This window comes from Chiloscyllium punctatum, chromosome 8 (assembly GCF_047496795.1).
Source record: "Chiloscyllium punctatum isolate Juve2018m chromosome 8, sChiPun1.3, whole genome shotgun sequence".
NCBI classification, from domain to species: domain Eukaryota; kingdom Metazoa; phylum Chordata; class Chondrichthyes; order Orectolobiformes; family Hemiscylliidae; genus Chiloscyllium; species Chiloscyllium punctatum.
The window spans coordinates 76,274,005-76,298,777 of NC_092746.1; the positions used below are offsets into that span (position 1 = coordinate 76,274,005).

At 40.8% G+C, this 24,773-nt stretch overlaps 1 protein-coding gene across 1 annotated transcript in view; it reads left to right on the top strand.

The window, feature by feature from the left end:
- Positions 1-24,773, top strand: part of itga8 (integrin, alpha 8) — a 219,569-nt gene that overhangs the window by 103,722 nt on the left and 91,074 nt on the right. Inside the window, exons 16-18 of the mRNA XM_072575823.1 lie at positions 6,211-6,266; positions 6,686-6,840; positions 13,535-13,666. Coding sequence (XP_072431924.1) covers positions 6,211-6,266; positions 6,686-6,840; positions 13,535-13,666 — 343 coding nt within the window. The remainder of the gene's footprint in view (positions 1-6,210; positions 6,267-6,685; positions 6,841-13,534; positions 13,667-24,773) is intronic.

The following is a 24,773-nucleotide window of genomic DNA, read 5'->3' on the forward strand; positions in this document are numbered from 1 at the left end:
TTGTGAGGCATGACCTGCCCATCACAAAGCCGTGTTGACTGCATTTAATCAAGCCATGCTCTTCCAGATGGTCATAAATCCTATCCCTCAGAATCCTTTCTAACACCTTGCAGACGATAGACGTGAGACTTACTGGTCTGTAATTGCCGGGGATTTCCCTATTTCCTTTTTTGAAGACAGGAATTACATTTGCCTCTCTCCAGTCCTCAGGTACCACTCCAGTGGAGAGCGAGGATGCAAAGATCTTCGCAAGTGGCAAAGCAATTGCATTTCTTGTTTCCCAAAGCAGCCGAGGACAAATCTGATCCAGGCCTGGAGACTTGTCAATCTTGATATTTGACAAAATTTTCAGCACATCAGCTTCCTCTATCTCTATCCATTCTAGCATGCACACCTGCTCTTCAAAGGTTTCATTCACTACAAAGTTCATTTCTTTCGTAAAGACAGAAGTAAAAAACTCATTTAGGGCTTTCCCTACCTCCTCAGACTCCACACACAAATTCCCTATGCTATCCCTGATCGGCCCTACTCTTTCTTTGATCATTCTCTTATTCCTCACATAAGTGTAAAATGCTTTTGTGTTCTCCCTAATCCGTTCTCCCAAGCCTTTCTTGTGCCGGCTCCTGGCTCTCCTCAGACCATTTTTAAGCTCCTTCCTCGCCTGCCTGTAATCCTCTAGAGCTGAGCTTGACCCTAGCTTCCTCCACCTTCTGTAAGCTACCTTCTTCCTTTTGACGAGAAGCTCCACCGCTCTCGTCATCCAAGGTTCCTTTATCTTACCCCTTCTTGCCTGTCTCAGAGGGACATATTTATTCGTAACTCGCAGCAACTTTTCCTTAAGCAGTCTCTATATGTCTGTAGTGCCTTTACCATGGAACAATTGCTCCCAGTCCATGCTTTCATAACACATGGCTAATTGCATCATAGTTTCCTCTTCCCCAATTAAATATCTTCCCATTTTGCCTAATCGTCTCCCTCTCCATAGCTATGTAGAATGTGAGGCAGTCGTGGTCACCATTACCAAAATGCTCTCCCACCACAAGATCTGATACCTGTCCCAGCTCGTTTCCAAGCACCAAGCCTAGAATGGCCTCTCCCCTCGTCAGCCTGTCAACGTACTGAGTTAGGAAACCCTCCTGAACACACCTTACAAAAACAGCTCCATTCAAATCTTCTGCTTGAAGGAGGTTCCAATCATTATTGGGAAAGTTAAAGTCACCCATTACAACAACCCTACTACATCCACACTTTTCCAAAATCTACCGACCTATGCTTTCTTCAATCTCCCTGCTGCTACTGGGGGGCCTGTAGTAAACCCCTAACGAGGTGACTGCTCCCTTGCTGTTCCTAATTTCCGCCCATACTGACTTGGTGGGCAGATCTTCCTCGACAATGGAAGTTTCTGTCGCTGTGATACCCTCTCTAATTAGTAGTGCCACACCCCTTCCTCTTTTTTCTCCCCTCCCTATTCTTTTTAAATGCTCTAAACCCTGGAACATCCAGCAACCATTCCTGCCCCTGAGAAACCCATGTCTCTGTTATGGCAACAACATCATAGCACCAGGTACTGATCCATGCTCTAAGTTCATCACTTGTACTCCTGATACTCCTTGTATTAAAGCAAACACACTTTCACTGATCCCTTGGTTCCTTCCCAGGAAAATCCTTCCCACTAGCTGGTCTTCCTCTTGCTATTGCCACATCTGCATCAACTCTCACCTCCAGTATACAGCTCAGGTTCCCACCCCCTGCCATACTAGTTTAAACCCTCTCAAACTACTCAAGCAAACCTTCCACCCAGGACATTGGTCCCCTTCCAGTTCAGATGCAACCCTTTCTTCTTGTACAGGTCCCACCTTCCCCAGAAGGCATCCCAATTATCTACATATCTGAAGCTCTCCCTCCTACACCAGCTGCGCAGCCACGCGTTAAGCTGTGCCCGCTCCCTGTTCCTCACCTCGCTATCTCGTGGCACCGGAAGTAAACTAGAGAACACTACTCTGTTCGTCCTGCTTTGCAGCTTCCATCCTAACTCCCTGAAATCACTTTTTATATCCTCAATCCTTTTCCTGGCTATATCATTAGTACCAATATGTAATACGATTTCTGGCTGTTCGCCCTCCCCTTTTAGAACCTTATACACCCGATCGGAGACATCCCGGACGCTGGCACCAGGGAGGCAACATACCTTCTGGGAATCCCGATCCTGACCACAAAATCTCCTGTCAATTCCCCTAACTATTGAGTCCCCTACCACGAGTACTTTTCTATTCTGCCCCCTTCCTTTCTTTGCCACTGTGTCAGGCTCAGTGCCAGAGAACTAACTACTATGGCTTTCCTCTGGTAGGTCATCCCCCCTCAGCAGTATCCAAAACAGTATACTTATTGCTGAGGGGAATGTCCACAGGGGATCTCTGCACTGTCTGTCTGTCCCCTTTCCTCCCCCTAACTGTAACCCATCTATCCTTGTCCTGAGCCTTAGGAATGACCAACTCCTGGTAACTTCTCTCAATTACCCCCTCAGCCTCCCGAATTATCCATAGTTCATCCAGCTCCAGCTCCAATTCCCGAACACGGTTTTCAAGGTGCTGGAGTTGGGTGCACTTCCCACAGATGTAGCCAACGGAGACGTGTGCCATGTCTCCCACCTGCCACATTCTGCAGGAGGAGCAAGCAACTGCCCTAGCATCCATACCTGGCTTATCTGAACACCCAATTGGTATTAAAGTAGAATGCTTAGTTCAAGTTGCTATAAAATTATTAACAAATTTATATTCCATAGAGGAAGTTTAGAATGAACCTTACCTTATTAACTAGGTTAGAGGAGGAGGGTGGGTGGGAGACACTACAGTTGTAGAGTCTCGGGTTTAGCCGCCTTGCTGATATATATGGTCACTGCTTTCCTTCCCGGCTGCCCCTCTGGTCCTCGTCACTTCCTCCGTTGCTCCCGCTCCTCCTGTGAAAGAGAAAACACCGCTGCCCACTACCGGTAAGTAATTTTTAAAAACTGCCTTACCTTAGCTGCAGTCTTCCAGGTTCGTCTTACCTCCGCCTGCTGCTCGCACTCAAAGTGTATGTTATTGTAGCAATGCAAGAAGGAAGTTCATCACAATATGCTTGAAGGCAATTAGAGATGGGAATAAAAACTGGCTGAAGCTGAGATAAATAAATGAGACTTTCTCACACCCCACACACCCCCCCACCTCCTAAATTTTGGAACTCTTGTGCATAAACAAGGGAATAAAAGAAACAAGTAAAGTGAAAAAAATTGAATAATTAAAATCTCAAGAATTGAAACCACGCATCTTTAAAAGTTAATTTTCAGTACCAGATTTAACAATTCACTTATGCTGGAATGGACAAGCACTAACTTTTCAGTTGTAAATGTCATAAATTCACAGCCTTCCATGTGTTTGAATACTTATTATTCTGCAGAAGCATGTTTCACAAGCTTTCCTTTATTTTCACGTTTAACTGTACATACTCAGAGATTGTTTTCTAATTTACCCCTTAACAATGTTGAGTACCAATAACCCCATCATTATTTCTTTTGTAAAATCCAGGTAACAATCCTGGAGCTTACCCAGTCAATTGTTAGAACATAGAACATAGAACAACACAGCACAGAACAGGCCCTTTGACCCACGATGTTGGGTCGACCTGTGAACTAATCTAAGCCCATCACCCACACTATCCCATCATCATCCATGTGCTTATCCAAGGACAGCTTCAATGCCCCTAATGTGGCTGAGTTAACTACATTGGCAGGCAGGGCATTCCACGCCCTTACCACTCTCTGAGTGAAGAGCCTGCCTCTAATATCTGTCTTAAATCCCTCAATTTGAAGCTATGCCCCCTCGTACAAGCAGATGTCATCATTCTAGGAAAAAGACTCTCCCTGTCGACCCTACCTCATCTGATCATTTATATATCTCTATTAAATTGCCTCTTGTCATTCTTCTATCCAATGAGAACAGACCCAAATGCCTCATCCTTTCCTCATAAGACCTTCGATTCAGACCAGGCAACATCCTGGTAAATCTCTCCTGTACCTTTTCCAATGCTTCCACATCCTTCCTGTAATGGGGGCAACCAGAACTGTACACAACATTCCAAGTGTGGCCGCACTAGCGTTTTAGATAGTTGCTGCATGACATCACGGCTCTGGAACTCAATCCCTCTGCCAATAAAACTGAATACACAATGCCTTCTTAACAGCACTTTCAACCTGGATGGCAACTTTCAGGGATCTATGTACATGAACACTAAGATCCATCTGCACATACACTCTACCAAGAATCTTTTCATTGACCCAGTATTCTGCCTTCCTGTTATTCTTCCCAAAGTGAATCACCTCACATTTATCTGCATTGAACTGTTTTTGCCACCTTTCAGCCCAGTTCTGCAATTTATCCAAGTTTCCCCTGCAACCTGCAACATTCTTCCACACTGTCCATCACTCCACCAACTTTTGTATCATCTGCAAACTTACTAACCCACCCACTTATGTTTGCGTCCAAGTCATTTATAAAAATGACAAACAGCAATGGTCCCACAACAGATCCTTGTGGCACACCACTAGTAACTGGACTGCAGGCTGAATATTTTCCATCAACCACCACTCATTGCCTTCTTACAGAAAGCCAGTTTCCAGTCCAAACTGCTAAATCACTTTCAATCCCATGTTTCTGCATTTTCTCCAACAGCCTACCATGTGGAACCTTATCAAAGGCTTTGCTGAAGTCCATGTACACCAAGTCAACTGCCCTACCCACATCCTCATAATTGGTCACCTTCTCAAAAAACTTAATGAGATTTGTGAGACATGACCTGCCCTTGATGAATCCACGTTGACTATTTCTAATCACATTGTTGCTTGTTGATGGTTATAAGTCCTATCTCTTATAATTCTTTCCAAAACCTTTCCTACAACAGACATAAGGCTCACTATCCATAATTACCTGGGTCATCTCTACTACCCTTCTTGAACAAGGGCACAACATTTGCAATCTTCCAGTCCTCTGGTGCTAAACCTGTAGACAATGACGACTCAAAGATCAAGGCCAAAGGCTCGGCCATCTCCTTTGTAGCTTCCCAGAGAATTCTCAGAAAAATCCCATCCGGCCCAGGGTATTTATCTACTTTCACGCCTTCTAGAATTGATAACACCTCCTCCTTACTAACCTCAATCCTTTCAAGTCTAATAGCCCATGTCGCAGTCTTCTCCTCTACAATATTCTCCTTTCCTTGAGTGAAAACAGATGAGAAGTATTCATTTAGCACCTCTCCGATCTCCACGGAGTCCACACATTACTTCCCACTTCTGTGTTTGACAGGCCCTATTCCTACCCTAGTCATTCTTTTATTCCTCACATATCTAAAGAAAGCTTTAGGGTCCTCCTTTACTCTTCCTGCTAAAGACTGCTCATGTCCTCTCCTTGCTCTTCTTAACTCTCTCTTTAAATCCTTCCTAGCTATTCTGTAACTCTCCATTGCCTCATCTGAACCATCTTGCCTCAACGTCACATAAGCCTCCCTCTTCCATTTAACAAGAGATACAATTTCTTTCGTAAACCACGGTTCCTTTCCCTTATCACTTCCTCCTGGCCTGACAGGGACATACCTATCAAAGACACACAATATCTGTTCCTTAAACCAGCTCCACGTTTCAATTGTCCCCATCCCCTGCATATTGCTGCCCCATTCTATGCCTCCTAAGTTGTGCCTAATCACATTATAATGTTTGTATGTATGCATTCTGGATAACCGGATAGAATGAACAGTAGTTTAATTGTACATTTTGGAGCTTTTTAAAATTTATTAATGGGATATGAGTGTCATTGGTTGCCTTCCTAATTGCCATGGAACTAAACGGCTTGTTTCAGAGGGCAGTTAAGAGTAAACCATATTGATTCTGGTTTTGGAATAATATGTGGGCTAGGCAAGGTAAGCATGGCAAATTCCTTTCACTGAAGGATGTTAGTGAGCCAGAGGGATTTTTTTTCAGTAATAGCTTTTGATTTCAGATTTTCTTCAATTCAAATACCATTAGCTACCACAGTGGGCTTTGAACCTATGTCTCCAGAACCTTTGCCTGGGCTTCTAGATTACATTAACACTATACTACCACCTCCCCACTATTCCTATAGGGATTGTTGAACCTGTTTAGAAAGACATACACTAACCTTTATTTTCCTCCTTTATTCACAGTTTCACTGTGCAAGTCTCTGCAACTGTGTCAGGCCATGGTATTCCAGATACAGTAGGTAAGCATTATATAAATATATAGCTCACAAACATGAACAGAAATCTGTTTACAATTGAGATATAAATTTCAGTCAGTCTAAGCCAAGGGAAGTTGACTGTTCAGGGCACATCTGTCTGTACAACTGCTTTATCATTTGCATAAAATCCTTATGTGTATTGTTGTAAAGCAATACCAAAAATGCTATTATACAATTGTCTTAAGCATCGTCTTACAAAAAGAGGATAAAACCTATATCCTTATGGTTTTTAATGCTGGTTGTCTTAAACTTGATCTACATTTTTCAGAATTATAGTTGAGAACAGTCGTGTGGCCTTTTGAACTCCAAACTTCCTAAACACATGAGCATTAAGAGCAAAATATTCTCTGTGTGGCTTATGATGCTATCTTTAAAAACATCCACATCTCCTTTTTCTTAAGTTCTGGATGCAAGCCTTCAACTAGACAGACTGAAGCAGAAAGGAGGAATTGAGAGAACGCTATTCCTTAATTCTCATCGACCACAGCACGCATTCCATTTTGTTGTTGGAAAATCAGAACGTTCCAAGTATCAGGAATTCACTGTTTACCTTACAGTAAGTGTGTACTTAATAAATATCCAAACAAAGATTTTTTTTGTGTGAAGTATGATTAGGTACATAAACTACTTGAAAATCTTCCAATTTGTCATTGCACAGACAGATTCAAAAGGTACTGACTGTTTTCTCGGAGTATTGGGGTAGTGGGTGGTATAATCCCATGATTATTATCTGATAACTTATCCCAGCGAGCAGTATACATGAGAAAACCATGCCATTGAGTATCAATATGTTTGTAAAATTGTGAAAGGCATTTCAGGCAAGCTTGTTCCTCACACACATTATGGTGAAGGCACATGAAATATTTGTATTATTTGTAAACTTGGGTTCTGAAGCAGACAGAACCATATGCAGCTTTAAGTTGTTTCATACTTCTATGTTTTGTAATTTAGAGATGCCGGTGTTGGAGTGGGTGTACAAAGTTAAAAATCACACAACACCAGGTTATAGTCCAATAGGTTTAATTGGAAGCACTAGCTTTCGGAGGGCTGCTCCTTCATCAGGTGGTTGTGGAGTCTTCTACTCCACAACCACCTGATGAAGGAGCAGTGCTCCAAAAGCTAGTATTTCCAATTAAACCTGTTGGACTATAACCTGGTTGTGTGTGATTCTTAAATCTATATTTTGTATGTTAAGAAGGATGTTTTAGTTACATTTTGAATTCTATGTGGTGCCATATTGTCTGAAATTTATTTACATGTATTTAGATGAGGCTTTTAAGAAAGGCTTGAGTTGAAGAAGGCATTGCTTTCAAATACAAGAATTAGAAGAGATATCAAAAAAGGCCGCTGTCAAGGACTAAGATATCCTATGAGAGAGACAGAGGTATAAATGGTTTCCCTTTAGAGATGGAGTGAATCATCCAGAAGTTCAGTGAGGATGCAAGTTTCTTTCAGGGGAAAAAAGGCTGACAGAAGCAGTAAAGCAGTTAAGCAATCTCCAGAACAATTATGGCAGAAAAAAAGACATCCAGAGTGGTTTAAGTGGTAATAGGGGAAGTGTTCCAGCAACTGAAGGTTTGGAAATTATAAAAGAAATTGCGCTGGGTTAGCAGTTTGTTTAAGGTTCTTGGGAAGAGACAATGACTGAAGAAGTTTAATCAATGAACCTAAGGTTTGCCAGAAATAAATCAAGAACAAAAAAACAGGTGTGAACTGGAAACAGTGTAATCTTTCACAAAAGTTGTCTACAGAAATTTGCTGTTGAGGGTAAAATAGTTGACTCTTTATTTATTATCAGACCGTATTTCAACTAGATTTTGGAAAGTGTAATAATAGATTGTTTTCCCCTTCTGTGTGTAATGTACTTTGTTCTTTTCTTACAAGTACATAGGCAGTCTCTTGTGAATATGTTCAGTGACTGATCACCATGGTCACCAAAAATAAAATTTGTGGCCTGTCATTATAGAATCTGATGCATCCAGTATTGCCATCAGCTTGGATCATCACAATATATTCTTCCAGAAATAGTTGCTTGGCTGTGGATAATGCAGTAACCCTAAATAATTAACCTCCTTTCAGTAAAAACCCAATGGTACTAAGACCATGTATGGTGCCTGCATAGCAGATTGAAACCAGTGATTGGTGTCTATAGCTCAACTGCTTATTGGATAAACTCACTATGGAAGGTTTTGCTGGTGCCAAGTGGGAAAAAAAGAATTCTAGGAAATCAGATTTGATTGCATTATATTTTGCCATTATACAATTGTCAAAAAAAAACTAGGTCAATCTGACTTTGGTTATCAGAATACAAAGAGAAATGTTTTATTCTTTTTAACAAAGCTTTCCTCTAACAGTTTTGTCATTATTAAGCATCAGATCATGGATAAATGCTATGAGCTGAGAACTATTAAGGGTTAAATAAATTGTCAGTGATTGTGCTTGGAGTAAAATATTAAATAGTTTAATTGCAAATGAAGTAAAACTATGTGAAATAATTAGGCTATGTAGAACACAATTTGCCAGAAAAATCACTGCTCATAGTAGTTATAATGTACTGGAAATCAGGATTTGATTATACAACAATGGTACACGGCCAGGAAATACTTGCTCAATTATAGGTAAGGCTGAAAGGACATGACAAATAAATGCAGATTATTGGTTAAAGCAATATGGATTATGAATTTTGCACAGACAATATGGGTGTGTTTTATGAGTGTGTAGAATTTATTGAATATATGTGAGCACCAAATAAGTTATCATTTTCAAAGATGACTTTTTGAGAAAAGGAAGGTGGCTGGCAGGACTGAGATATTGAACAACTATGAACCTGAATAACTTTCAAGCCTCTATTAAAAATGAAGGTACAGTTTGCATTTTCTGCAGTTAGCTGTCCATTTAGTGTCACAAATTAAGTGTACAGCTGTGGAAATAAGGAAGAATTTTGTCCCTTTGGAACTCTACCCATTTTTCTACATTTTCAGGTGGTAGAACCACCTCTGCTGAGCAACTGGTTTTAAATATGTTTTTGGGAATCTCCACTGCACCTTATTTCCCATTGTTCAAGCACAAAAGACATCTGAAAAATATACAGTAAGCGCCCAGGCTTGAACAGGAATCAAAATTAGGTGGCAAATAATCCAAGTGTTTGGTGTTACTGTCAATGTTTTAATTTTTCTTTGTTTCTATCTGGCACCTTGGTCCCCAAAATTGTTTCCTTTTTGTGAAAAAAATTCCTCTGCCAACACCAGATGGGGTTATTCTCTTTGGCACCAATGTATTTTCCTGTGCCAGCTATGATGTACTTGGAAAAAACTTAATCTTCTGGGTGATTTTAAAATTTGCCGTCGTCCTAAAGGACCATAAAAAACTCTCTCATCATTAAACAACTAACTAACGGTGGTTTCACCTGAGGGTCACCATACCTCAGGTGAGGGGAGAGTTTGAGAAGGAGAGTCCTTCATTGCATCTGGCTGACACATCCTGAAACTTAGGGTGCAGTTTTCCCTCTTTGTAAGTGGAAAGAGAGGATGGGCAGAAGCGGAAGTAATTGAGTAAGCTGGCTCTGAAGAGGTACTCACCCCCTTTTCACAATTCAGCAATTGAGTACTTGATGAGAAGGTCTATTTCCTACATGCCAGCAATTAGAGCATCTAAGTCATCAATTAACAGACACTTAAACGCTTTACCATACAACTCCTCCAGTTATCTTCCTTCATGGCAGACAAGAACAGTAGTTGTTTTCCTAACTGGGTAACCAGGGTAACCAGCCTGGATTAGAGTGGTGCTGGAAAAGCACAGCAGGTCAGGCAGCATCTTAGGAGGATGCTGCCTGACCTGCTGCGCTTTTCCAGCACCACTCTAATCTAGACTCTGGTTTCCAGCATCTGCAGTCCTTGTTTTTACCGAGGGTAACCAGCCTGCTGGATTAGGGGCTTGTCTCCATTTACCCAAATTGAATGTCAGTCGGATGCATGGGTGGGATGTGGTGGGTAGGGGAGTTGCTACTGAAAGCCTTCTACTTTCCCTGACCTTTTCTCCATGTGACCCCCTGCCCTATGAGAAGCAAATGATAAGGCTTGCCTTCTCACTGTTGGATCTTCTGAAGAGTAGGCTTCCACTGATGTTCTTTATAATCCAGAAGCTGTCAGCCTGATTAGCTGGAAGGCTCTAATGAGCTAGAACACTATTATCACAACCTGAAATAGGCCAAGAGACTCACCAGCCAGCCCCTGATCAAACTGATTGGCCTGCAGTTGGCAACCTTTCTTGGCATTGGGGATCATGAGTTAGTTGCCACCTAACATGCCCACCCTCATACTTAACCTGGGAGCATGAAAATCTTAGTGGTATTTCCATCCCCTTACCGATGTTCCATGTTTTTGTGGTACTGCTGTGGGCTAGCATAGAGGTGACCTCTCATACCACTTGTTTCATGCAGTAGTGCCCACACTGTAGCTTTTATGTACCAAACCTGTGCTTGCCTCATGGCTCTCCTGTTTCCCTCCTTTCTTTGTGACATTTTAATACCCCCATCACTTCAGGCTTCACAACAGCTGTAATTGATTTGAAATGCCTCAAATATGTTACAAAACTTTACAAAGGCTTTGTTTTTCTCCCCCAGTTGTGATCCTCCCCTATATATTCTGCATTCTTTAAGGTTTCACTTTTATTTTTACATATTTTGGTTAATGTGTCCTAAATCTCCCATTAATCTGTGGGAATAAATGCCATCAGAAAATCAATGTGCAAACAGCATACAATAATTCTATTTTAGTCTCTAAAAAACCCACTAATTATTATTTGGTCCAAACTATGCCAATAGCAGAAATCTTTGGCCATTTTGTGTAAACAAGCATAGTGAATATTTGAAAACATCCTGTAATGTAATACGCATTAAAATAAAAGTCCTTTAGTTGTTTTTCTTAATTCTTAACATTTTTCACTCAACCCTAATTGCCCTTCAAAAGATGGTATTTAACCACTTTCTTGAACCATTGAACTCTGTTTGGTGTGATAGTGCTGTTAGATGGGGAATTCCAGGATTTTTGACCCAGCAATAATGCAGGAACAATGATGGATTTCCATGTTCTTATGAGTGACATGCAACCATGAGTATAACTTGGCTGTACTGCTGTTTCCAAGTGCATGCAGGTGGTTAATGTCAGATGCTTGGGAGGTGCTGTTGAAGAAACTTTGGCAAGTTGTAGGAGTGTTCATTGTAACAACTGTGCACCAGTGAAAGAGTGAATGTTTAAGGTAGTAAAATGGATCTCTGTCTTGAATGGCCATGAATTTTTATGTGTTGTTGGTGTTTAAGACAAGGAAAGAAAACCTCACACTCCTGACTTGTATTTTGTAGTCAGTGGAAAAGCTCTGGGAAATCAAGGGGTGAGTCACTCACTGCAGAGTGCTTGACCTCAAATCTGTTCTTGTAGCCACAGAATTTATGCAGTAAGTCCAGTTATGTTTCTGGTCAACCTAGCATTTTTGATGATAGGGTATTCAGTGATGGTAATGTTGTTGAGGCTAAGGACTGGTGGTTAGATTCTCTCTGTATTTGGACATGGTCATTTGTGTGTCTTGAATATCACTGTTAGAACGTAACAGAAACAAAGAGTGCAGGAGAAACACAGCAGGTCTGGCTGTATCCACAGATAGAAACAATGTGACCCTTTATCAGCACTGACAAAGGACCACTGGATTCAAAATGCTAATGCTTCTTTCTCTCTAAAGATGCCACCAGACCATTTGTGTTTCTCCTGCACTCTCTTTGTTTCAGATGCCCAGCATCTGCAGTCCTTTGTGTTTATTGTGTTAGAATGCATGTTTAATGTTTACATTACATTTAGATTTTTATAAACAAAAGTATTGAAATTGTTCTAGGAGAATGTGAGGACAGCAGATGCTGGAGATCAGAGCTGAAAATGTGTTGCTAGAAAAGCGCAGCAGGTCAGGCAGCATTCAAGGAGCAGGAGAATCGACGTTTCGGGCATGAGCCCTTCAAGTGTGCCAAGCAGGCTAAGATAAAAGGTAGAGAGGAGGGACTTGTGGGAGGGGTATTGGAAATGCGATAGATGGAAGGAGGTAAAGGTGAGGGTGATAGGCCAAAGTGGGTTTGGGGGCTGAGAGGTCAGGAAGAAGATTGCAGATTAGGAAGCTGGTGCTGAGTTCGAGGGTTGGGATTGAGACAAGGTGGGGGGAGGGGAAATGAGGAAACTGGAGAAATCTGAGTTCATTCCTTGTGGTTGGAAGGTTCCTAGGCATAAAATGAGGCGCTCTTCTTCCAGCCGTCATGTTGCTATGGTCTGGCGATGGAGGAGTCCAAGGACCTGCATGTCCTTGTTGGAGTGGGAGGGGTAGTTGAAGTGTGTAGCCACGGGGTGGTTGGGTTGGTTGGTCCGGGTGTCCCAGAGGTGTTCTCTGAAACGTTCTGCAAGTAGGCGACCTGTCTCCCCAATATAGAGGAGGCCACATCGGGTGCAGCGGATGCAGTAAATGATGTGTGTGGAGGTGCAGGTGAATTTGTGGTGGATGGCCCCAAGGGATCCTTCCATATTCACCACAAATTCACCTGCACCTCCACACACATCATTTACTGCATCCACTGCACCTGATGTGGCCTCCTCTATATTGGAGAGACAGGCCGCCTACTTGCGGAATGTTTCAGAGAACAGCTCTGGGACACCCGAACCAACCAAACCAACCACCCCGTGGCTCAACAATTCAACTGCCCCTCCCACTCCAACAAGGACATGCAGGTCCTTGGACTTCTCCATTGCCAGACCTTAGCAACACGACGGCTGGAGGAAGATCGCCTCATCTTCCGCCTAGGAACCCTCCAACCACAAGGGATGAACTCAGATTTCTCCAGTTTCCTAATTTCCCCTCCCCCCACCTTGTCTCAGTCCCAACCCTCGAACTCAGCACTACCTTCCTAATCTGCAATCTTCTTCCTGATCTCTCCACTCCCACCCCCACTCCGGCCTATCATCCTCACCTTAACCTCCTTCCACCTATCGCATTTCCAACGCCCCTCCCCCAAGTCCTTCCTCCCTACCTTTTATCTTAGCCTGCTTGGCACACTTCCGTCATTCCTGAAGAAGGGCTCATGGCCAAAACGTCGATTCTCCTGCTCATTGGATGTTGCCTGACCTGCTGCGCTTTTCCATCAACACATTTTTAGCATTGAAATTGTTCCCCATTTTTGTAAGAATTTACGTTGATTTTGGTGTTCTTATTCTTTATTCTAGGATGAAAAGGAATTTAGAGATAAATTAACACCAATTATTGTTAGTTTAAATTATAGCCTTAGTGAATCACCTCCTTCTGAGGATCTTAAACCAATAATCAACTACTACAGTGAAACATTTCTTCAAAAACAGGTAAGAACTAATATTGATTACTTTGTTAAATAAATATAGCTCACAATGTAACACTTGGTCTTAATCTTTTTTTATTTCTTATTGTCATTAATCTAAGTCTTAAAGAAGTATTATAAACTGTTTAAGGTCTTAAGGAGAAACACAAGTGATAATTAAATGTGTAACATCACAATATAAGTCATTAGGAACAAGGCTAAGGTTTGAAATATTGTTTAAACTTAATGACATAATTACATGGAATGAAAAATATGCTGCTACATCCCCCTTATTAACCTGAATCCTGCTGGCATCCCCATTCTCACTTAAAAAAATGTATAATTGTTGTATTTAATAGTTGCAATTAGTGATATGATGGCATTGTATTACTAATCATGGACATCTGGAAGAACTATGTTCATTATTTTACCATGACAAATATGTGCCTTTACTGATGATTTATTCATTAGTTGATTAGCTAAACATCATTAGATATAATTCACGGTAGTTAATTAAATCCAATCTAGATGACAGTTTGGGTAATGTTAATACCTATATATACATTGTATCTTTGCCAATAAGCATGTATTTTGTACCGTCTGTAGATAATTATCAAGAGGCAGAGGCCCCTCTAATTCCACTTCCTGGAAACTGCAATTTGTGGCTCCGCAGAGATTTGTGAATACCACCTATATACCAATTTATGATGCTTTGCTGCCAAGTAAATGCTACATTCAATGTTCTGCTAAAATTCTGCACTTAGAAAATGTTTCCACAAGCTTGTTTTTTTTAAATCTACTCTGTAGCAAATCCTTAGACAGCTTTGGCTATGGAACAGTGAACAATTTTAATGTAGTTCAATTAACCAAGGGAATCGAAAATCCTAGTTGTAACCCCAATTTATACATATTTGGTTTGTGTATGATGTAAAACTTTCATATCCAATGTCATTTTCACCTTGTGTTCAGTCTCTGATTTAAATGCCATGTGGTGCCTTGCACGTTCTGTGTATTCAGAGAATTAACAGAACAGCAAAGGACAGGTAACGATTAGACAGCACTCTTATTTTACAGTCCCTTTTGCATTACAAACTGTCTTCCTTTTGAAGTGGCATCTACATAATCTTATAGGTCCCTATCCACTACTCAGGGAGTTCTCCATTTACAAGCACAAAAAAATCTTAGCCAAAAAAAGAGCTTCGAGAGTTTTAAAAGTTTGTTTTACACCCTTAGTTTTCCCTATAAAACTAGTCCAATGATAGCTTCATTTACTTCACTGGAAGCTAAGTTGTATTTTACTGCATGTGTTTGCAATAAGTCAGGTAAACCTATGCAAAACAGATGCAACATTAGTGACACTGCATGCCCTCTATTGTACACTTCTGATATCACCTTTCAAGAAGCGATGTTGTTGTGGTGACCTGTGCAGAAAGGTCCGTTGGTGACAAACCTCCACGCCCTTAGGGAGACAGCAAACTCATTTTGTAGTGAGATACAAGCGAATCGACTCAATTCCCCATTCTACCCAATCCCTATGTCTTGGAGGAGATTGTGATACAAGATTCAATTTGTTCCAGAGTATTTTCAGAGTCAGTGGCGAGGTCCCATAGTCTTGGTTAGCCATTTCAAGAAAATTTATAGAGACTTAATCAGTGGCACTCTCGTGTTCCTTATTTAGCCGTCTACTTAATTTTAGCTTCATGCAGATTGAGGTCAAAGGGGCTAGAAAATTCTTGACTTGTCTAATAAAAAGACATCTGTTTGAAACTAGTTAAAAATCACACAACACCAGGTTATAATCCAACAGATTTATTTGGAAGTACTAGCTTTCGGAGCGCTGCTCCTTCATCAGGTAACCTGATGAAGTTAACCTGATGAAGGAGCAGGGCTTTGAAAGCTAGTACTTCCAACTAAATCTGTTGGACTATAACCTAGTGTTGTGTGATTTTTAACTTTGTCCATCCCAGTCCAACACCGGCTCCTCCACATCCTGTTTGAAATTAGAATGCAAACCAGATTTTGGATAGATTTCTATCAATATGTTTCTTTTAACCATCTAGTCATTTGGTAGGCAAATAAAAACACATTGTCTTGCCTTATTTAAGCCAATTATTACAATGGGAATTCAAACTAATCCAGTTGAAACACATGCACAACTGGTGATAGCAGTAGCAAATGCATTGATGCAGGGTCTTTGCTGAGATCTTCTCAGATCTTTGCAATTAGCCAACAGGGGGGTTTGAGGTTTCTATGGCTTGTTTGGATGAGAGTCAGGGCTGCAGAGTGGCCATGGCACTGTGACAAAGGAAGCTATTCCTGGGGTGGGAGAAAGAAGGAAAGTAATGGTAATAAGGGACGATACTATAAGGGTGATTGACATCATTTCTCTGCAGCAAAGAGCATGAGTTCAGACTGTGGTATCTGCCTGATTCCAGAGGCCGGGATATCAGCGCTTAGCCAGAGAAAAACTCGCAGTGGGAAGCAAAGAATCTGGTCACCATCGTTCATATTGGAATCAATGGAATAGTATAACTAGGAAAGAGATTCTGCTGAGGGAATATGAGAAGTCAGCTCAATTAAAAACAGAATGTCAATGTTAATAAACACTGGATTACTGTCTGAGTCGCATGCAAATTAGTATAGGATGTAAGAGCTTAATGAAGGAGAACATGGCTCAAAGGCTGGTGTGGGAGAAGTGGGTTCTGATTTGTGGGGCATTAGCACTGGGGAATGTGAGATCTGCATCGCTGGAATAGTCTATACCTGAAATGTGCTGGATTGGTGAGCTGCATAACTAGGGAGCTAAAGAGGGCTTTGAACTAAACAGAGGTTGGGTAGGGGGAGATGTTTGAGGAATCAAACTAGGATAATTGTAATAATGCAAGGGATAGAGTTGAGACAGGAGAGCACAATATTAATATAGAAAATAAGATTTAGAGAATGGCAAGAATTAAAAGAGAAGAAAATCCAGCAAAATACCAACAGTAATTTCTAGATGTGACAAAGATACCAAAAAGTGAAAGGATGTCTATCTGAATGTGCAATTGATAGAGCATGTGGAAGTGAATAAACATGATCTGATAGCCATTATGGAGACGTGGCTACATGATAACAAGGACTAGGTCCTGAATATTGATGGGTATATAATGTTCAAGCAGAACAGTCATCGAGGTAAAGGGGGAGGGGTTGCAATCCTAATCAAAAATTGGTTCAATAGTTAAAGACCATAAGATGCAGGAACAGAAATAGCCATTCAGCCCATCAAGTCTGCTCCGCCAGTTAATGAGATTCATGGATGATCTGATAATCCTCAAATCTACTTTCCTGCCTTACCCCATAAGCCTTGATCTCCTTACTGATTAAGAATTTGTCTGAGATTACCTAGAATCAGGAAATCCAGTTATAGATTTGATTAGGGGAAAGAATAATTTTCTACAGGCTCAAACAATAACTGCAATATATGACAAATCATAAAACAAATAATGGGTGTTTGTGATTTAAACAGTATTTGTGGATGATTTTAGTGAACACATTAACAAGAAAATTCAAATTCATAATATTAGCCCAGATGAGAACTTCACAGAATGCTTTCTGGATAGTTTCTTAGTGTAGCACACTCTGGAAACAAAGACAGAGCAAGTTATACTAGTCTTGGGTTATGTAATCTGATAGGATTAACCAATTACCTCAGAGCAATGACCTCTGGATAGTAGTGATAACAATATGGTTGAAATTTTACATCCAGTTGGAAAGGGAGAAGAGTGGGTCTAAGACTAGTATGTTAACTATTAAAAGGACAACCACGTAGCATAGTTGGAAAGCTGAGTTCGCTGAAGTGAGTTGAGATATCAAATTAGCAAATCAGTGGAGAAGAAGTGGCAGACATTTCTCGAAATATTTCAGAATACTCCCAGAAAAGGTGACAGATGTGCCTAATCAAAATCCAACTCATGTGATGTTTCTATAAGGGTAGCCTGTACGTGATACTACCACATCTGCCATTGTTGGCACTTTTGATTCTCCAACATTCCCACCTTAAAGTTGTTGATTCAATGCTGATAAATATTTGCTTGCTGGCATTTTTGGGATCCTGTTAGGGATGCATTTAAGACCAATGTTGCATTTGAGTATGACATGGGGGTCTTTCTACTTGATATTTTTATTCGTAGTCTTTGCTGATGCTTTCTATCTGACATTACCTCCTTCATCAGCACATCTGTTTCTGTTTTCTGCATTGTTAGTGACAATGTCAGCATAATTTTTGACAGGTTTCTGGCAATGATATCTGCATGTGTTGTCAGTAGTAGTCAGGTCTGTGTTCCTGCTGACGAAACTACATCACTGCCTGCGATTGTGACAGATCTGTCAGAAGTAATGAGGCACTTCATGGAACATGATGGTTCCTGTTCAACCGGGACTTAGCAGAATGACTGAAAGGTAGACAATTATTGTGGTGTCTTGCGTAAGTGCTACAGAAGGGCAAAAAGTCAGGGTGAAGTAAGGAACAAGGATGAATATTCTACCATTTCTTTTTGCTTAGCTTCTCCTTGGCAATTTGTACATCTAACGACATTGCAAAAATGAAGAAGGTTTTTTCCTTAATGTAGTCCTTTGGCACTTGGTCTTATCCCTTCCCTTATTATTTTTGGTAATGTTGCAGAATTGGACTAGAAACTAGTTTTAACTATTCAAATTGATTAGCTTCCGTTATTGAACCCATGGTGTTTCTGTTGTGAGAAGTTTCATCAACAGGGATGCTAAAACCTAGTAGCAGTGGGTGAGAAAAATGACCCCTGTCAGCCTTTCATGGCTTCCCTCTTCCATCTTCGTTAATTTACAATTAAGTAGTTGCAATGGGAATTATCAAGAATCTGGTTTCTTTTGGTATAGGTCAAAGTACAGTTAAATAAATATATTTTTGAAAATAGAATTGAGAAAGGAATTGTACAAGTGCCAGCACACATTTTTCTTTTCATCAGAAGGAATTCCCTTAAATTGTGGGAGGGTCCAGACGACTGGCAGCAGGTGTGTTGGTTAGCAATATCACATTCAGCTGTGGACGTCCTCATGTTTGTTCTTGTGGAAGCGCTGACTTCACAGAATTTACAAATATGGTTTTCATTTACTTAGAATGATCTGATATTTACTGCACTTAGTATGGCAAACAAGGTACAATTTGTCCACTTTTATTTTAATTCAGAGTCCATTTGTTTCAATACCGAAGTTGTCACCTTAGAAGCTTCATGTGAGTGAGGGAAGACATGGAGAGCAGGAATTTTTCAACTTCATTGGCTGGCCTGTAACCTGGCATTGTGGATCTCTGCCAGCTCTTGAACATGCCAGATTTTAGTTCCATTGATTGCAATGGATGAAAATGAATAGACAATCTATTCCATTATTTATGCTATCCAAGTAACGACATTGAAAATAATATCTAAAAGCACTCTTGAATGTCAAATGTAGGATATTAAATGGATCCTGGAACAGGCTACTCCCGATAACATGCTCCCCATTGTCCCCTTCAACCTAACCCCATCATCTGTAGACCCTCTTTCTCCAAGACTAGTTCCTTTTTTTGTGAAAATCTCCTTCTTTCTACGGTGTAAGAAATGTGATCCTTCTAACTCTGCGTATGTGGTCTTTGTAACAATGATGTCTCAGGTAAGGAAGCTATTGTTAACTCACAATTGTTGGTAATATTTGCCTCTGTTTGTTACTCTCTTGTTGCTAATGAGCTTCTTTGTGTGGGAAGTTTTCCTCTTTAATGTCTTGATGAATGGTCGTCAATTATCTTGGACATCTTCAAAGAAATTATATCCTAGTTTGCTCTCAAAAAGTTATCGAGTTGTTGATCACTCTTTAGATGCCAACATTCCTCTCTGTTTCTGTATACATCTTTAAATTCCTGATAATTTTGCTTTAATGATATTAACATGAACTTTTCTTGTTCCCTCTTAGTCCTTCCAACCTCTGGCTATACCTCATCACCACCACTTCATACTCTAATCAAGTATTTCCCTGAGGAATGAAAACAGACTGTTTAACCTTTTTATTCCATCATTCATTTCAGTCACGCTGATCTACACCCCAACACCTTTTACCTCTCTTTGATTTTCATCCTGTTTTATCCCTATATCCTCAGTTGATAAAATTCCCTTTCTACTCCAAGCCTTCTCTTTCCTCCTTGCAGATTTCAGAATCTAAAATCTATGTTTGGAAATATAAAGTCACAATTTCTCTTTCATTTTTCTTTTCAATCTTTTCACCTCTGACTGTGGATCTTCACCTTGTTTAACAATGAAAGAAACTCATATGTGTATATAATTCAGAATTTTAAGTCCTAGATAAACAACATGACACAATCCAATTGTAATTTTCTTTAGCCTCAGTAATCATACATTGAATGCCAAATATCTTAGAGTCCTGCATCTTCAGTGTTGTAGGCTGGTGGTAAATCACTTTAATGGTTCTGAAATGGTATCAAAGTACTCATCAGGAAATAGCATTAGTTAACCAGATGGGATTTTACAACAGTTGACACAGGTTACTATTTGGCCAGTTTTTAATACCAGATTTATTAACTGAATTCACATTGCATCATACACCATGTTGGGATTCAAACCTTGTCCTAGCACATTAGTTTTGGTCTCTGTATTACTAGTCCAGTGACATTATCACTACTCCACCACCTCTCTATAAACTTGTTTTTTTTTTCAATTTTCCCACTCCCCTTTATTTCCATAGAAATCCACTGAACAAAAAATATCCTCATGCGTGGAAGTAGGAGCCGTTATACCTAATTCATTACTCCAATGAACTACTGTTTTTTGAGCTGAATTTGAGAGATGGTTATATGGAATGGTCCCATTGAAACTTTGAATAAACCGAAATTGTCCCAAACGTAAATCGTGTTTCAGGGTAGCAACTGTCCCAGAGGAACCAGCTTTTGGCAATTTGGCTGTTGGAGTAACCTGAATTGGGTTGTGAGTCTTGTTTGACTCATCTTACACAGCTGTTCCCATTCTGGGTAGAAGCTGCATCCACATCATCCAAGTTTGTCTCGGAATTGCTTCTCCTGCTTTCTGCTACTGCCCAGACCAGATGCCTGGTACTTCCTCACCTGAATCAGGTGATACCCTGCAAGGGTAGTGATTGGCTCTTGTGTCAGACCTTCTCTGAGGACATGAGGAGTGATAACACACTCAGCACGTGACCTCTAAAGTGAGCTTCATCCCCACCCCCGTTCACCCATTGTACTCTTTGCTACCTTCCCCCACCCTCATCCCTGACCTATCACCTCCATTCCCACCCCCACTCACCTATTGTACTCTATGCTACTTTCTCCCCACCCCCACCCCCCTCTCATTTATCTCTGCACTCTGCAGGCACCCTGCCTCTATTCCTGATGAAGGGCTTTTGCCCGAAACGTCGATTTTCCTGCTTCTCGGACGCTGCCTGATCTACTGTTCTTTTCCAGAACCACTCTAATCTAGACTGTTGGAGTAGCTAATTGGAGTGGGAATGAATGAGATGTCGTGAGGGTAGATGCCAGCCCTATGTCTGAAGCTGCAGGTATTAGAGGGTATTGCCACTGTCCAGAGAGACTTTGGCATCTGTAGCCAGTCCTTAAACACTAAGCTGTTATAAGTTCTAACTGGCATTGAGATGCTGACAGAATTTATAGGCTCTTTTAGCCCTTCTGCAAATTTTGAAAAACTTCACACAATATGCTGCAGATGTAGGTATAGACTCCTTACACTTCCCCATCATCTCAAACACATGTCTGGAAATTGTTTCCACATGTGATTGATACTCCTTATTCAAATCCCTTTTGAAGTCTGGACCGTTAAAGAACTGAGCCTTCAGCTCCCCAGCTGAAGGCATTGACTACAAAGGAAAACCTTCAAAACAAAAGGTCATACCCCTAACTTAGCGAGTGCTCCAGCTATTCAGGTGTAGGCCTAGAAGAACACTGTTGCAGCTTCAGTAAAACTGAATCTCCATCTGAGCACTGTACGATGGTCATTCCACATTAATGTTTGGGCTCTTGGATTAAAATGCTGAAAATTCAGATCATTCTAGCCATCTGCTAGTATACAAGATTGATGCTGTTGAGTAGGTGAGTAGACGATTGTAACATGTATGCAGAGTAACTTCGGAATGCCTGATAATGTTGATGATATTATTGAAGTAAGATATTGTGGCACATTTGCTAGCTCTTTCCCTCAGCAATCTCTGGGTTCAAGCACCACTCCAGCACTTGAGCACAAAGGTAAAGCTGTTACACCAAAGGATGACTAAATGAGTGTTGCAGAGTGGAGGTGCCATCTTTCAGATGGGATGTTAAACTGAGCTGTGCTCTCTCAAGTAGTTGTAGAAGATCCCCAGCACAGTTCAAGAAGAGCAAGGGAGTTATTCCTGGTGTTCTGAACACTAGCCCTTAATCAACACCACTGAAACAGATTATCTTGTCCTTATCACATTCCTTGACATAAAACTTTGCTGCAACATTTTCCACATGACAATAGCCACACTTCAAATGTATATGTACAGTGACCCAACCTGGCACCCTCAGGACCAAAATCATGCTGGATTACAGATTTTTCCAGATTCTGGTTTGCCAATGAATTTGTTACACAAGCTACATGGTGATGGGGGGGGAAATGGCTGATTACTGATTGGTCTTCCTGAAATCTGCCTGGCATGTTGCAATTGAAATGCTCCCACCAGTGGAATAGGCAGCTTTGTTTGTAAACTGTGAATGGGCAGTATTCACCCTTGTTATTCTTTTTTGCCTAAACCCATCAGATAAGGTCATTTTTTTTCTCACTGATTAGAAATCAGTCAGTTAAAATTGTTTTGGCCAGGCTCTCAATAGCTCTGGAACATAGCAATCCTAACCACAGCCAGGGCCATCAGGCTCTCCTGCAAGAAGGAGACAAAGACACAAAAAAGTTAAATCACTCATCAGCTTGAACTCTAGATTTTTATCTCAAAGGTTGACATTAGCCACACTCGGAACCAACACTTTCTCAACCCTTTGGACAGCGAGGGCAGGAGGAAGCAGATTTTAAAATGCTGTGATAAACTCAGATCCTGTATGTGCACGAAAAAGCCAAAAAATCTGCAGATGCTGTAAATCAGAAACAAAAGCAGAAGTTGCTGGAAAAGTTCAGAAGGTCTGGCAGCAGTTCTGAGAAAGGGTCACGGGACCCGAAACGTTAACTCTGATTTCTCTTCACAGATGCTGCCAGGCCGGGTGAGCTTTTCCAGCAACTCCTGTTTTTGTTTCCATATGTGTGCACAACCTTCACTGATTACATCCTTTGGGATGCAGGCGAGAATTGTCTCTTCATTCCCAAACTTACTCTGATCCGGGAGAAAAATGTCCAGTTTTCACACTCCTCGGGTTCGTAAACAGCTGGTTTTGAAAGAGTGCCCCTATCATTCATTGACTGAATTTGTATGAGTAGAGATGTCTGGTGGTTGTGAAATGCACTAAATAAATGCAGATTTTTCTATAATCTCTGAGCTGTTGCAATAAGTGTAGATGTTAGCTTACTTCAGCATGCGGAACTACACATGTCTAGAAGGAACAGTGAAATACTTAGTTGGTGTATTAAGTAGATTTTTTTGCTGCATTTGTGTTGTAATGTCATCAACTTGCACGTGAGAGCTGAGGACAAACAAATTAGTTACTGGAGTCCTTTAACAGATAAAGCTGCTGTCCTGCCTGTCACATCTCCACTCCCCGCCCTACCTCCAGCCAGGTTAAATTACAGCAGTTCCACTTTTTGTCCGCAACTGAGTTTAAAATAGGTGAACTCCACTTTAATTTATCAACATTACAAACATGTACAATTGACACAGAACACAAGCTTGGTTCCTTCAATATATATGAAAGAAAATAAATTATGCCCCAAATGGAATTATTTTAAAACAATATCCCAAAGGACAAGCTACACCATTATTGCATACATTTTTCATTTACAATATTTCATACAACACGCTATTTTTCATAGTTTCTTTTTGAATAATGAATTCTTCCAAGCCTTCCATTTATAAAGCATCTTTCACTTCACTTTTTTTATGTGGCCTCTAAATACAGATCATTCAAGATATTTCTTATTTGTTCATGGGATGTGGGTACCTCTCACTGGGCCAGCATCTATTGAGCATCCATAATTGCCCTCGAGAAGGATATGGTGAGCTCATTGAATGGTTACAGTCCATGTGGTGTAGATATACCATGGTGCTGTTAGGGAGGGGGTTCCAGCAAATAGGATCCAAGTTACATCCACACCTCCACAGCTCAGCTGAGGTGGCTACACTGTAAAAAGATTATGTTTTCAGCATTTGATACCAAGTTGGCACCATGAAGTGATAAGCCATGATTCCTTGTTTGGTCAGAGCCTTGGCTTTGAGGAGTCTTCAGTCTGAGATGGCTGACAGAACAAGTGTCAGCCTCATCACTTAGGACATATTGCACAAGCACAATCCGCTAGTCAAACTGGCTAAATAAGCTACTGCTTTAAAGGATGGACCCGGATTTACTCAATGATCAGGCAGACTACAGAAGACGAACCACCAAAAGAGCACTGCAGCCACGGGCAGCAGAGCACCACAAAGGGTTTGGCCAAGGGGCATAAGACAGAAGTTGGTGCAACCTCTCAGCCAAGGCATTTCTAAGCAAAGGATCAGAATCCTAACTTATTGGAGCTGCAGTGTCAAAGAATGTGTGCCCCTATGGCAGGTGGCTACAGACATACACATCAATTGGAAAAGGACCTTGGGCAGACACCAGCTAGGTCCAAAACCATTTCCTATGTTGCAAAGATTCAATCCCATGTGTGGATAGACAAACAAATTGCTTGTTGTGAGCCAGGTCTTTAATTTAGAAATATTTCCAATATGAACCAAACTAGATATTTGTGTGAATTTTTCTGGAAATATTTAAATGGGATGAAAGTAGTTGCAGCAGCTAATTAGGAAGGTGAATATAATGTTGGCTCTTGTTTCAAGGGGTTAGAACATAAGTGTAGAGAAGTCTTACTGCAATGGTACAAGTTAGTGGTGTGACTACATCTGGAGTACTGTTTTGGTCCCCTTATTTAAGGAAAGATATTATTTCA